Genomic DNA, 12,923 nt, shown 5'->3' with positions numbered 1-12,923 from the left:
GGGGTGGAGCTGCCCCATACTCCCCCATGTGGCCCTCAGCTTGGAGTGCGGAGGATTAATTTGTTCCGGGTGGGAGGTAGAGAGGCGAATGGCCCCATGGGCTCTTGATGTGGCGCGGAGGGGGGTGAGTCTCCCATCCTCCGCGCGTGGGCTTCTGTCCTCTGTTCGTTTCCAGCCTCTTTGTCGGCTCCTCTTATTACCCTGCCTTCTTTCTTACCAACCCTGGTCGAGGAATATATTTTTGTTGCTGTCTTTGGCTTCCAGTTGTCTATACTGTAGTTTTGGGTATCCAAGCAATTACATTTTTTGGGAAGCTGGACATGGAGGCCCCCATGGCTTGCTACGCCTAAGGGACGTCACTAGATCACTGGGCATTTGTTCATTTTTCTCATAATGGAAATGGAATTCCAAATTTCTTGAGACCCTTCACCTGGCGGACAGCCCCTAAATTGCTTTTCAAAGTGATGTCACAAACAAGAGACTGCTTTCCACTATTCTTAAAATTTAGCAATTTCTGGTGTAGGTAGTTGTGGAAAGAAAAACACCACAGTTAAAAGGCGGTCTTGTTAACTATTTTTTGCCTTTGAGTCACTGATTATTAAATGGAGAAATCCTTTTTTGTCTCCACCTCCCATATTCTGTGTTGGGGATATCTGTTGTGACTTGCTGGGAGGGGATGTGGGTCACTTTGAAAACCAGCATTACCAGAGATCAAAATATTTAGATGTGTATCTGTTGATAAAACTGTTTTGTGGGTCCTACACCATTGTCTTTAATTATTAGATTCTCCCAATGCCTGTTTGTGTTGTGAATGGGAGACACTACTGTCGTGTGAAATAGTGATGGAAGGCTCAAATGTACTGCACCTCCCAAGTGTTTCTGACTGGAAAGGCTCCTAACAGAGTGAAGGTGGTTGGGATTGGGACACAGGACTTTTCAGTGAAGCATCTAGGGAAATTAGCTTCTCTGTTAGTTGTGGTAAGCCTTACCCATCCCAGTCCAACTTCAGAATGTCTGAATTGTTTCTTACAGTAGATTGTAAGCTCCCTGAGAGCAGCAACTAAGTCACAATGCTTTTGTATTTCCTGAAGTATTGGACACGCAGTAGATACTCAATAAATACTTATTGTTTATTTTTTTCAGTAAAATTTCTCTGGCTATTCTTTTAAGTAGCTGGCTCTCAAAAGGTAGTTAAGGGCATTTCTTTGTTGAAACCTATACTTGTTTCTCTAGTGTTCCTTTCTCATCCTACTTCCCTTAAGTACTTATGTTTTGTAAGAGTTAACAAACAAGGTCACACATTTCTACTGTATAACTCTGGGTATTTGTCTTTGTTTGCTATTAAAACACCACTAATTCTGTGTCCTTGAGTGGTTTGCCCAGATTATTTACTTTTGACCTGTTGCTCACTGTAACTAATTAGGGGTTAAAATTTTAGTTACACATTTCAGAGTATTTCCAAAGAAGGAAATGGAAGATAAAAGCAAGAATGATTGGAAGGATTTTTTTTTCTGGTTAATTATGTATTTTTAAATATGACTGTAATATATTTACAACTAACTTGAAAGATGTGCCATGAGGTACACAACCAGTCTTAACTTATATTTATGGCCTAATTCTTAAACATTGATATACATGGAGTAGAAACCATTCAGCATTTTTAAGCTACAGGAGTAGGTTGAGATTGATTACAGCCAGTTTTCCTTTCATCCCCCCCCCCCCCCCGCGCTCCCAACTATTGCTGCTTTGGATCCACCAGTACTTCGTTAAACAACACTTGTCCTTTTGTAAATTAAGTGTTGCTATGACTATAATGCTAGCTTGGGAAAGTAAACTAATACTATACAATTTACAGGTCTTTGTACATGTGTATAGGTACTGGTTAAAAATTAGTGCTTTGTCTTTTAAAATCCTTTTATTGGTGATAAGAGATGAAAAGTCTTTGTTCTTAATAACCACATCAAAAAAACAAAACAAAACAAAAAAAAAAAAAAACAAAGACCTGTGCGACCCATCAACACTTGTTGAAGGACTTCTACACAGGAATGTCCGATTTTTCAGTGCTATCTAAGAAACAGGTGAAGTGCATATCCCTAGTTAGTCCCTGCATGCTTCTTTAGAACTCTCCTGACCTCAAACTCCAGTGTCTGCTGGGCAGTCTAGAATTACCCTATATAATGTTTCGTTAGTGGAAAAAAAATGTAGAGAAGGAAAGTATAGATTTGTCTTTGGAAAAGAATAAAACCATGAAAAGTAACCTGCTTTTGAGCACTCTATCTTGATGATGAATGTTTTTGTTTATTCAAAGTAGCAGCTGAGATTACTTTATAACACAAAATGAAGAACTTGAATTTAGTAGAACAGTTATTTGGTAGAAAGGACAGAAAATATGTTCTAGTTTTGGGAAGGCTCCCGTGTTCTATGTTTCTTTAAGGAGTGAAGTCATCTTGCAAACAGTTTCAAATTTAAAGTCATTTCCTAGAAGCCCTTTGAAATAAAATTTATGATAGGTTCATTTGATTGGGGCCAGATTTGGGATTCTCTTTTTGTATTAAGGTGAGTGGTGCAGAGTAATTGCTATTCTGCTTTCTTGAAAGTGTGTATGAGACTGTAACAGCTGCAAAGGCAGTGTATTGCCATTAACTGTATAGGAAATGGATTCTGGGTAATCACTAGGGCTAATGCATGTCCTAGTAGAGTCATGAAGAGCTAAAACTGGAAAGAAAAGGCTAGTTATGAATTCTTGCCTTTTCCCAGGTAGTAGAAGTCACAGACAACTTGTCAAACAGTGTAGGGCAGGTAAGGTTATGACTGTTTCTAATGTGTAGTGGATATGTTTTTTTCCTTCTATCCCTGTTAAAGTTATGAACCTAGGTTCTTACCTGAGCCATGCCTATATTCTCCAATATTTTAAATTGCAATTTCTTTGGCTTAAAGGAGGCTTTCCCCTCTCCCCCCTCCCTTTTTTCCCTTCCTCTCTCTCCCTCTTTTCTCCCTCCATTCTTTCCTTCTTTCATTTCTGTCTATCTTTTGTGACAGGATCTTACTGTGTTGCCCAGGCTGGCCTCAAATTTATGATTCTCTCTGGTTAGCTTTCCAAGTGCTGGGATTACAGGTATGTTCTGTGCCCAACTCCTGGAAGGCATTTATTTTCCAGCGTTTGTTAATTGGCTTTCTTTTTGTCAGACACCAGATACTATAACATGTTTAGAAAGTGTTTTTAGTATTGATAATGATTTTGCTTATTTTTGAGATAACAGTAATCAGATTATGTTCCTAACATATTAGGAAAAAAAAATGTCACATAGGCCAGCACTTGGGAGGCAGAGGCAGGAGAATTGCCAAGAGTTTGAGGCCAGCCAAGGCTACATCGAGAGACTGTCTTCAAACAAACAAAAATTCATCACATTTGCTTTTATACATTTTTGGATGTAGGGTTTGATGACCTAGCCTAGGACCTTTATGCAAAGTGTATGTTTTATCACTGAGGCTTATGAATTAACAGCCATATTTATCACACTACAACAAAAAATGTTTCAGTGATACACACCTGTAGTCACAGCATTTGGGAAGTAGAGAATGATTAGGTTTTCAAGTTCCGCTTTGCTGCAGTGTGTGTTTGAGGTCAGCTCACACTAAAACCCAAAATAAATCTTAAAAGATTACTCTTGAGTTGAAAATGTAGTTCAGTGCTTGAGAGCTTGCCTATCACATATGAAGGTCCATGTTTGATTCCAGCACCAACAGAAAGAAATGAATGGTTTAAAAAAAAAAAAGTGGATTTCCTTTGTTCCTTTGACAGTAAAAAAAGTGATTGGTGGTAAAGTGTTGATAAAATAGAATTGAAAACATTTTATCTATGTCTAACGATCTCTTTTTTCTTCTTTAGTATTCTTTGTAAATACTGTTATTTGTATATACTGTAAATGATGACGTCGGTGGGCACTAACCGAGCCCGGGGAAACTGGGAACAACCTCAAAACCAAAACCAGACACAGCACAAGCAGAGGCCACAGGTAATGAATCTAGGGCTGTGAATCTATGAGTAATTATATCAAGCTGATAGTGGTTTCCATGCAGTGTAAAGCATTCTGTGCTTTGGAGTGCTGATTTAGGTTCCTTGTTAGCTATTCCTTGGCTCTTTAGTGTCAGGCCTGTCAGTGACACACTTTGACATAATGTGTTTACTTTTTTGTTTGTTTTTGTTTTATTTAGTTAGTTTTTCAAGACAGGGTTTTTCTGTGTAGCTCTGGCTGTCCTGGAACTTGCTTTGTAGACCAGGCTGGCCTTGAACTCACAGAGATGCAACTGCCTCTGCCTCCCAAGTGCTTGGAATTAAAGGTGCGTGCCACCACTGCCTGGCCACATGCTTATTTTTTTCTTGCTTAACATTGTGAGACTTAGGGCTTCATTTTGAATACTGTGCTAGGTATGTTGGTGTTTTCCTTCCAGATTCTGAGCTGATTGAACAGTACATTACTATTCTCTTTAGCCAATATTTGTTTTTCCTGAAAGATTTTAACTTAGCTCTTATTTTCTCCTAAGGTCTTGAGGCCTTACCTGAATTTCTTCCTTTCCAATGAGAAGCTGGCATCTTCACTGTAAACCTTCTAAATTAACAACTGAGACACCATAGAGCAGTGGTTCTCAACTTTCCTAATGCTATGACCCTTTCATATATAATTCATGTTGTGGTGACCCCCAACTATAAAATTATGTTTGTTGTTACTTCGTAACTGTAATTTTGATGTTGTTGTTACTATCTAATGTGCAGGATATCTGATATATAACCCCTGTGAAAGGGTTGTTCGATCCTCAAAGGGGTTAACTCATGTTAACCACTGCTGTAGAGCATCGCTAAGTTTTAGAGCAATAAATTAACCTTGGGTATTAAGTTTGATTTAGATGTGCTGTAAATCACAAATGTGTAACTAATGTTATGGGTATGAGTTAATTCCTTGAATGAAGCCCAGTGGCCCAGTATATCGAATACATAAGACTAGACTAATGGTTCCTGTATGTTTCTTCACTTTCTTTTTTAACTCTTTTCCTTCCCTTTTCTTTTTTCCTCTGGAGTCTTGGTTAGGTAGCCCTGGCTGGCCTGGTACTCACTGTGTAGGCTGACCGCAAACTTGGAATTTCTTGTGTGTCAGCATCTGTGTAAAGAATTTAGACTGCTATCTTCGTGGTCTGGTTGCTTTCTTTCTTTCTTACTCTTTCTTCTTTTTCTTTTGAGAAAAGGTTTCTCTGTTGCCCTGGCTGGCCTTGAACTCAGATCTCCCTGCCTCTGCCTCCTTCATGCTGGGAAAAAAAGGCTCCACCACTGCCCTTTATTAGTTTTTTAAATTTTTGTGGTGCTAAAAATTGACCCTACAGCTTTTAGTAGTCTGGGTAAAGATTTGATCAGTGGGCTGTCTCCCCAGCCTTGTTTTTATTTTTTATTTTTTTGAGACAGGGTTTCATAAAGCTGCCTAGACTGGCCTTGAATTAATTTTGTAGTCCAGGTCAGCCTTGAGCTTTCCATCTTCTTGCCTTCACCTCTCAAGTAGCAGGGATTACAGGCTTGGCTCACCAGACCAAGATGTTTTGAATTTTGTAGGGGAAGTTGCATTGCTGAAGACTAAACCTAGAGCTAGGCAAGTACCTTGCTATTGAGATTCATCTGCAGCCTACTGCTTTGGTCATTTTTTTTCTTTTCTTTTTTATAACAAAAAAGAGTTGGGTGGTACGAGATAAAAATCCATTACTTGGGTCCCTCTTGGTTAATTTCTTACCTCTTGATTGAGGTTTCTTGATCCTTTTTCAATTCCTAGGCCACTGCAGAGCAAATTCGACTTGCACAGATGATTTCGGACCATAATGATGCTGACTTTGAGGAGAAGGTGAAACAAGTGAGTATAACCTGGTTTTCTGTGAAACTCTCAGAATGAAAGCAGGATTCCATGTCATTAGTGCTTACATTGAATATAAGTGTACTGGGTAGGGAGATGGGTCAGTGGGGAAGAGTGTGTGAGGGCCTGAGTTGAGTCCGGTAAAGCCTGGAAGCCATACATAGAAGCATATATCTGTTATCCCAGTGCTCTCACTGTGAGATGGGTGATGGAGACAGGAGAATTCCAAGCCCCTTTATTTAGTGGTAGATAACAAAAGATAAACTTATCTCAAGGTAGAAATAAAGGACTGATACCAAGGCTGTCCTGTAAACTACTCCATGGTCTATGAAACATTCCTGCAGTATACACACACTCAACACCAGGAAAAGTAATCACATTCATTGAGAATTTAGATTGTTAAGTTGTGTTATATAGTGCATTCCTTTGGATAGTTACCTTGTCCAAAAAGTTTTATCTTAATCCTAACTTTTTTGTTTTGTGTATTTTTCTTCTGACACACCTAGAGTGTTGTGTGTACTAAATTCATACCATACCACTGGCCTATATCTTCAGTCCCTTAGATAGAGGAAGTTTGGAAATGATATATGGAACAGAGCCTTATATGTTTCAACGTGATTCTCCACTTGATACTTACTCTGAATATTTTTTACTTGGTCCCTAAAAATTTGCTTTTGTTAACATTTACTTATTAGGTCTGTTTTTTGTTTTTCTTGAGACAGGGTTTCTCTGTGTAGCCTTGGCTGTCCTGGACTCCTTTTGTAGACCAGGGTGGCCATGAACTCACAAAGATCTGCCTGCCTCTACCTCATGGAGTGCTGGGATCACAGCCTTGCACGGCCATTGCGCTCATCTACTTGGATGTGTTTATATGCTATGGTACTTGATGTGGAGACAACATGATAACTTGTGGGAGTTGGGTTTTCTCCTGCCATGTAGGTGCTAGGGATTGAGCTCAAGTTATCTGTCTTGGTGGCAAGTTCCTTTACTTGCTGAGCCGTCTCTTCAGTCTTTAAGTTTTGCTTTTGGAAGTACAATTATATTTTACATTTCTTGCTTTTTAAACTTGCTTCTTTTAAATGTAGTTGTTATCTCATTCCTTATCTGTTTTCCTCTTAGGTGTATAAAATTGCTTGTGGTTACTAATTTTTTTTTTTTTCAGTTGATTGACATCACAGGCAAAAACCAGGATGAATGTGTGATTGCTTTGCATGACTGCAATGGAGATGTCAACAGAGCCATCAATGTTCTCCTGGAAGGAAATCCAGACACGGTAGAGTGCTAATAAAGTTTTTTATGAGTGGGGTTCAGGGTTGGGAGGCTAGTAGTAATTTTAAAAACAGCCAGTGGGCAGATGGTCTTAAACAACATACTTTTTTTCTAAGTAGAATAAGAAGCAGCCATAGAGATTGTAGCAGGTTACAAATACTGTGCTTTATATATACACAGTCTCTTCATAAGAGTTTTACAGGGAAAGCAGGCGAAGTCAGTCTCTTCTCATTGGTCTGGAATAAGTTGTTCATTTTAGATGAATTCAAGGCTTGGAAGCTTGGGTTGCTTTGAACTAGAGATACTAATCAGTAAAGCCTTTTCTTGGTTTTTGTGCTGACAGGAAGTCACAGATTGCCAGCCTCTAAATTAAAAACATTCCTATATAATTATTATCTTTATATTAACATACTGTTTCATTGCTTGAACGTAGTTTTGTGCTAATTTAAAAAAAAAGAGCCTGTTTACATTCCTGGATTTGATAAAATATCTTAAAGGATCACTTGCCTTTGAATTAAGTCAATTGCCCTCATTTTTCTTTCCTTTTTACTAAGAATTCTTTTTCTGTGTTTGTCTTCTCTTCAACAACAGAACATTGCCTTATTACCTTTGTGAACAGATCATTTTGAAATCTTTTCACTCTACTGATCTTACACTGAGAATTTTTGATTGGAATACTGCTCATCCTTTAAGATACCAAGTTACGTTGTCATTGTGTTCTCTGCCCCCTTCACCCTCCCATATCTGGGAGACAGGGTTTCTGTGTGTAGCTCTGTTTGTCCTGAAACTCTGTAGAGCATGCTGACCTCAAACTCTGATTCAACTGCCTTTGCCTTCCAAATGCTGGGATTAAAGGTGTGTACCACCACCACCTGGCACAATGTATTTTATTTTAATTTTTATTTTTTATTTTTTTTCTGAGACAGGGTTTCTCTGTCTTGGCTGTCCTGGAATGTTTTTGTGGACCTAGCTGGCCTCTAACTCACAGAGCTCAGCCTGCATCTTCCTCCCCAAGTTTTGGGATTCCAGGAGTGTGTCACCATGCCTCGCTACCAATTTAAAGATTTTTAAAGATACCAACTGTCAGTAAACCACTAGAAGATTGTCAGTTTCCTTGGATGGTCGCAAATACTGGGGATATTTTTTTTTAAAGATTTATTTTATTTATTTATTACATATATAGTGTTCTTTCTGCTTGCACACTAGCAGAGGGCACCAGGGCACCAGATCTCATTATAAATGGTTATAAGCCAGCATGTAGTTGCTGGGAATTGAACTCAGAACCTCTGGAAGAACAGCCAGTGCTGTTAACCTCTGAGCCATTTGTCCAGCCCCAGGAATTTTTTTTTTAATTTATATTTATTATTGGACAATTTTATACATACGTAATATACTTTGGTCATATTTCCATTAGTTTTTCTTATCCCCTTCTGCCTCCTGCCAAAGTTATTTTCAACATGTCTCCCTCCTACTTTACTCCTTGTATGTGTAGCTTTAGTTAGCCTTACCATGTGTGAACATGGCTTAGGAGTTGCTTACTTAAGCAAGGGTAATTCTTCAGTGTCTATACCACTGAGCAAATAAGATCCCCCCACTTGCAGCAACCATTAACTACTTGTGTCTCCTTAGGCAGGGATGGAGCCTTATGAGCCCCTCTCCCATTCACAATGGAATGCTGATTTACCCTGTATTGTGCAAGGTTACTACTGCTGATAGGAGTTATTGGTGTACTTACCTCATCATATCTAGAAGACACTTTTTCAAGCTTTCATTCCTATCCTCTGGCTCTTAGATTGTTTTGTCTGGTTTTGTCATGTTCCCTGAGCCTTGGAAAAGGGTGTAGATGCCCTCCTTAGGACTAAGTACTCAAAAGTTACTTATTCTCAGCACTTTGACCATTTAATGAGTCTCCCTGTCAGCTGTTACCCACTACAAAAAGAAAGAAATGAACATGTGTTTAGAGGTTGATGTGATACATAAATCTAGCACTGGGGAGTCAGGTAGACAGTTTTCTATAGGTTTGTGGTCAGCTTGGTTTACATAGAAAGATCTAGGATAAGAGCTGTATGAGAGGGCTAGAGAGATGGCTCAGAGGTTAAGAGCACTGGATGATCTTCAAGACTTTCTGAGTTCAATTCCCAACACCACATGGTGGCCCACGACCATCTATAATGAGATCTGGTACTCTCTTCTGGCGTGCAGGCAGAATACTGTATATATATGTAATAAGGAAATAAACCTTTTTAAAAAAAGAGCTGTATGAAAAGACCCTGTCTAAAAAACAAAAAGTAAATATGTAGAAGGCAGTTTAATACCCTGTCCATTTAGCTGTTTTTTTTTTCTTTTCTCTTTCGTTCTTTCGTGTGTGTGTGTGTGTGTGTGTGTGTGTGTGAGAGAGAGAGAGAGAGAGAGAGAGAGATAGAGATAGAGATAGAGATATTCGATAGAAATCATAACTAGCCTAGGCTGGCCTCAACTCAAAACAGTCCTTCTGCCTTACCTCCTGAGAAATTAGTGTGTTTTTGTCTTAATTGTGTGTTAATATGTGTGGTGGAGTAGGTGCAAGTGTGAGGATGTGACACCAGAGGGCAACCCCCAATATTGTTCTCAGCCATTTATTTTCTATTTTTGAGAGAGGGGCTATTTTTGGGACCCAGGACTCGGTTAGGGCCACACTGGTGAGCCTGCAAGCCCCAGGGCTCTGCGTGTCTTCATCTCACCAGCACTAGGTTTACGAGTACATGTCTGGCTTTTTAATGTACATTCTGGGGATCAAACGCAGGTCTTCAGACTGTGTGGCAAGCACTTTAACTACTTGGTACAGCTCTAGGCCTATATGTTTACAGGAGTGAAATGTAAACCTCAGACTTGATATTCTCTTGCTTCAACCCTCCAGTGCTGGGATTACAAGTATATTCTACCAGGTCTGACCTAAACTTTTTGCCCTTGTTTGTGGGATACTCTTTATTATTTTATTTAAAAAAAAAAAAAAACTTACTGGCATAATGGCAGGTATCTTTAATCCCAGCACTTGGGGGGCAGAGGCAGGCAGACCTTTGAATTCATGGCCAGCCTGGTCTACAGAATCAATTCTAGGACAGCCAGGACTGTTAAACAGAGAAACCCTGGCTTGGAAAAACCAAACCAAAACTCACTGGTCTATTTTTTATTATGTTTATGTGATTTTTTTTTCCAAGGCAAGTGCCATTACCTTCTGAACTATCAACCTGTTGTCCTCATGCTTTTTAAAAGCTTTTACTATTTTTCTTTGTAGAACTTACATCTTATTTTTCTTATCTCATCTCTTGTGGCTTCTGTCTAGTACTACAAATCTAACTTCCCACTATATAAACAAAGAAAACAAGGTAGTGAATATAAGCTTAGGCCACATTTAAATCTTCTACTATAAACAAAGGCAGTGGGGATTCGGTACTGGCAGTGTTGAATGTTTTTTGTGGATGAGACTCACAGTGTTTAAGGACGATCATAGTAGTAATTCTTTCTCCTTATAGAACTTACTGGTGTCAGCAGCTAATACACACACCATAGATCTCTCTGTCTCTCTTGTGACAAGAGTTCTCTGCAGCTCTGACTGTCCTGGAAGTCATTCTGTAGACCACGCTGGCCTTGAACTCAGAGCTCCACCTGCATCTCCCCCTGAGTGCTGGGATTAAAGGCTCACACCTTAATGCCCAAACATTAACCTATACACCCAGGTTCCATATACTTAGAGTTTGAGGCCAGCTATGTCTATGTAGTAGATTCTAGGGTAGCCAGGATAACATTGTAAATTCTTGTTTTTTGTTTTTTTGTTTTGTTTTGTTTTTTAAAGAAAAAAACTAAGTAAAACTTTAAAGACCTATTAGAACTTGTTAGTCTAGTTTCCAGTACTCTGGTGCAGATTTAGCTGTAGGATTATTATGACTTATAAATGGAAGCTTCAGTGAGCATCGAATGGCATATCAACTGCACGGTTGGTACATATCAACATACAAGTGTTTTGGAAGAATGCATAGGGAGAAGCTGCTATGTTATAGGTTAATACTTGGCTTGGTAAAATTGCTATGTTACTTTATTTAAAAAACAAAACAGCTGGACGCTGTGGCTCATTCTTATAATCCTAGCACTCAGGGAGGCAGAGGCCAGTGGATCTCTGTGAGTTCAAGGCCAGCGTAGTCTACACCGTGAGTCTAGGACAGTCAAGGCTATATTCAAAGAAACTCTATCTTCAAAAACAAAAACAACTTTATGTGTATGGGTATTTTGCCTGCATGTATGTCTATATAATTTTCATGCCTGGGGTCCTTGGAGGCTAAGAGAATGAGACAGTACTTGGATTGAACCCAGGCCTTTATACTTGTATGTGTTCTATCTACTATTGAGAGCTTTGTACCCTCCAGCCCTATATTTAGTTTTAGTTTTAACTTAAAATCTTTGTTAAGATGTGCATGAGATTAATCATTTTCACCTGTTTTGGTATGTGCATACATGTAAAAGATAATTGTTTTCCTTCTTAATTTCTGGGTTTCGTAAAAGAATATGCTGTAAGGACAAATGCGGCTCACTCAGTTTACGTTCAATAGTAACATCTAGAAGCCTTCAGTTTTAAGTTTTGCTTAATGTGATAAGAAAGGAGCCCAAAGTAGTGTTTCAGGCCTTTAGTCCCAGCACTCAGGAGGCAGAAACAGATCTCTGAGTGAGAGGCTACCCTAGACTACATAGTAAGTTCCAGGCCAGTTATCGTGACATAGTGAGACCTTGTCTCAAAAAAGAATGTAAACTGTTGTGTGTTAATGAATCTTGAGGGTTCTGGGAATGTAGTTTATAGAGATCAGTCATTAGTTCTTAGACTAAAACACCTGAGCTGCTGAACGGCATAGAGTTTTTAGAAGTGATCCCTGCATCTGTTAGCCAGGCACAGTAGTAAACACCTGTTATCTTAGCTTCTGGAGCTAAGGCAGGGGAATTGGAAATTTGAGTGTAGCCTGTCTACTATAGGGAGACACCCCAAACCCTTACCTATAAAACAAAAATGCTTCAATTTTTGCAGCAGTAAGTATAAGGGTTGAAGTTCTATGTGTACTCTGCATTTAAACAGAAGTAAACTAAAAAATTTTTGTTCTTCTGTTTTTTGAGACAGTGTTACTCTGTGTAGAACTGGCTATTTTAGAACTTACTCTAGACCACACTGGCCTTTGAACTCACAGAGCTCCACCTTCCTATACATCCCAAGTGCTGGTATTAAAGGTGTGGGCCCCCGTTGCCCAGCTCAAAATTTCTTTCTTTCTTTCTTTATATTTAGTTATTTTGTTTGTCATGTACACCTGCATGCCAGAAGAGAGCACCAGATCTAATTATAAATGGTTGTGAGCCACCATGTGGTTACTGGGAATTGAACTCAGGACCTTTGGTAGTACAGGTAATGGCTCTTAACCTCTAAGCCATTCTCCAGCCCTCAAAATTTCTTAAACCATGCATCCTGAAAAAGTAGTTGTACCATTTTTCATCTTTAATGTACTAATTGTTATTCATATATACATGAGTGTTCTGTCTTTCTTTAGCATTCCTGGGAGATGGTTGGGAAGAAGAAAGGAGTCTCAGGACAGAAAGATGGTGGACAAACTGAATCTAATGAAGAAGGAAAAGAAAATCGAGACCGGGACAGAGACTATAGCCGGCGACGTGGTGGGCCACCACGACGGGGGAGAGGTGCCAGCCGTGGACGAGAGTGTATGCATGGGGCTTTATCAAAACCAGCTGTGG

At 39.3% G+C, this 12,923-nt stretch overlaps 1 protein-coding gene across 34 annotated transcripts in view; it reads left to right on the top strand.

Moving 5' to 3' along the window:
* Window positions 1-12,923, top strand: part of Ubap2l (ubiquitin associated protein 2 like) — a 59,126-nt gene that overhangs the window by 689 nt on the left and 45,514 nt on the right. For 19 of the 34 annotated variants that reach the window (XM_060367651.1, XM_060367646.1, XM_060367612.1 and 16 more), the window contains exons 2-5: window positions 3,890-4,016; window positions 5,814-5,891; window positions 7,054-7,164; window positions 12,722-12,923. In XM_060367651.1, the coding sequence (XP_060223634.1) occupies window positions 3,927-4,016; window positions 5,814-5,891; window positions 7,054-7,164; window positions 12,722-12,923 (481 nt within the window). In that variant the 5' untranslated portion in view covers window positions 3,890-3,926. Of the gene's footprint in view, window positions 1-2,776; window positions 2,800-3,889; window positions 4,017-5,813; window positions 5,892-7,053; window positions 7,165-12,721 lie in introns of those variants that run through there. The other 15 variants (XM_021646765.2, XM_060367641.1, XM_060367659.1 and 12 more) reach the window with 2 other exon arrangements.

This window comes from Meriones unguiculatus, chromosome 1 (genome assembly GCF_030254825.1).
Source record: "Meriones unguiculatus strain TT.TT164.6M chromosome 1, Bangor_MerUng_6.1, whole genome shotgun sequence".
NCBI lineage: Eukaryota > Metazoa > Chordata > Mammalia > Rodentia > Muridae > Meriones > Meriones unguiculatus.
This window is presented reverse-complemented; position numbering and strand designations above follow the sequence as displayed.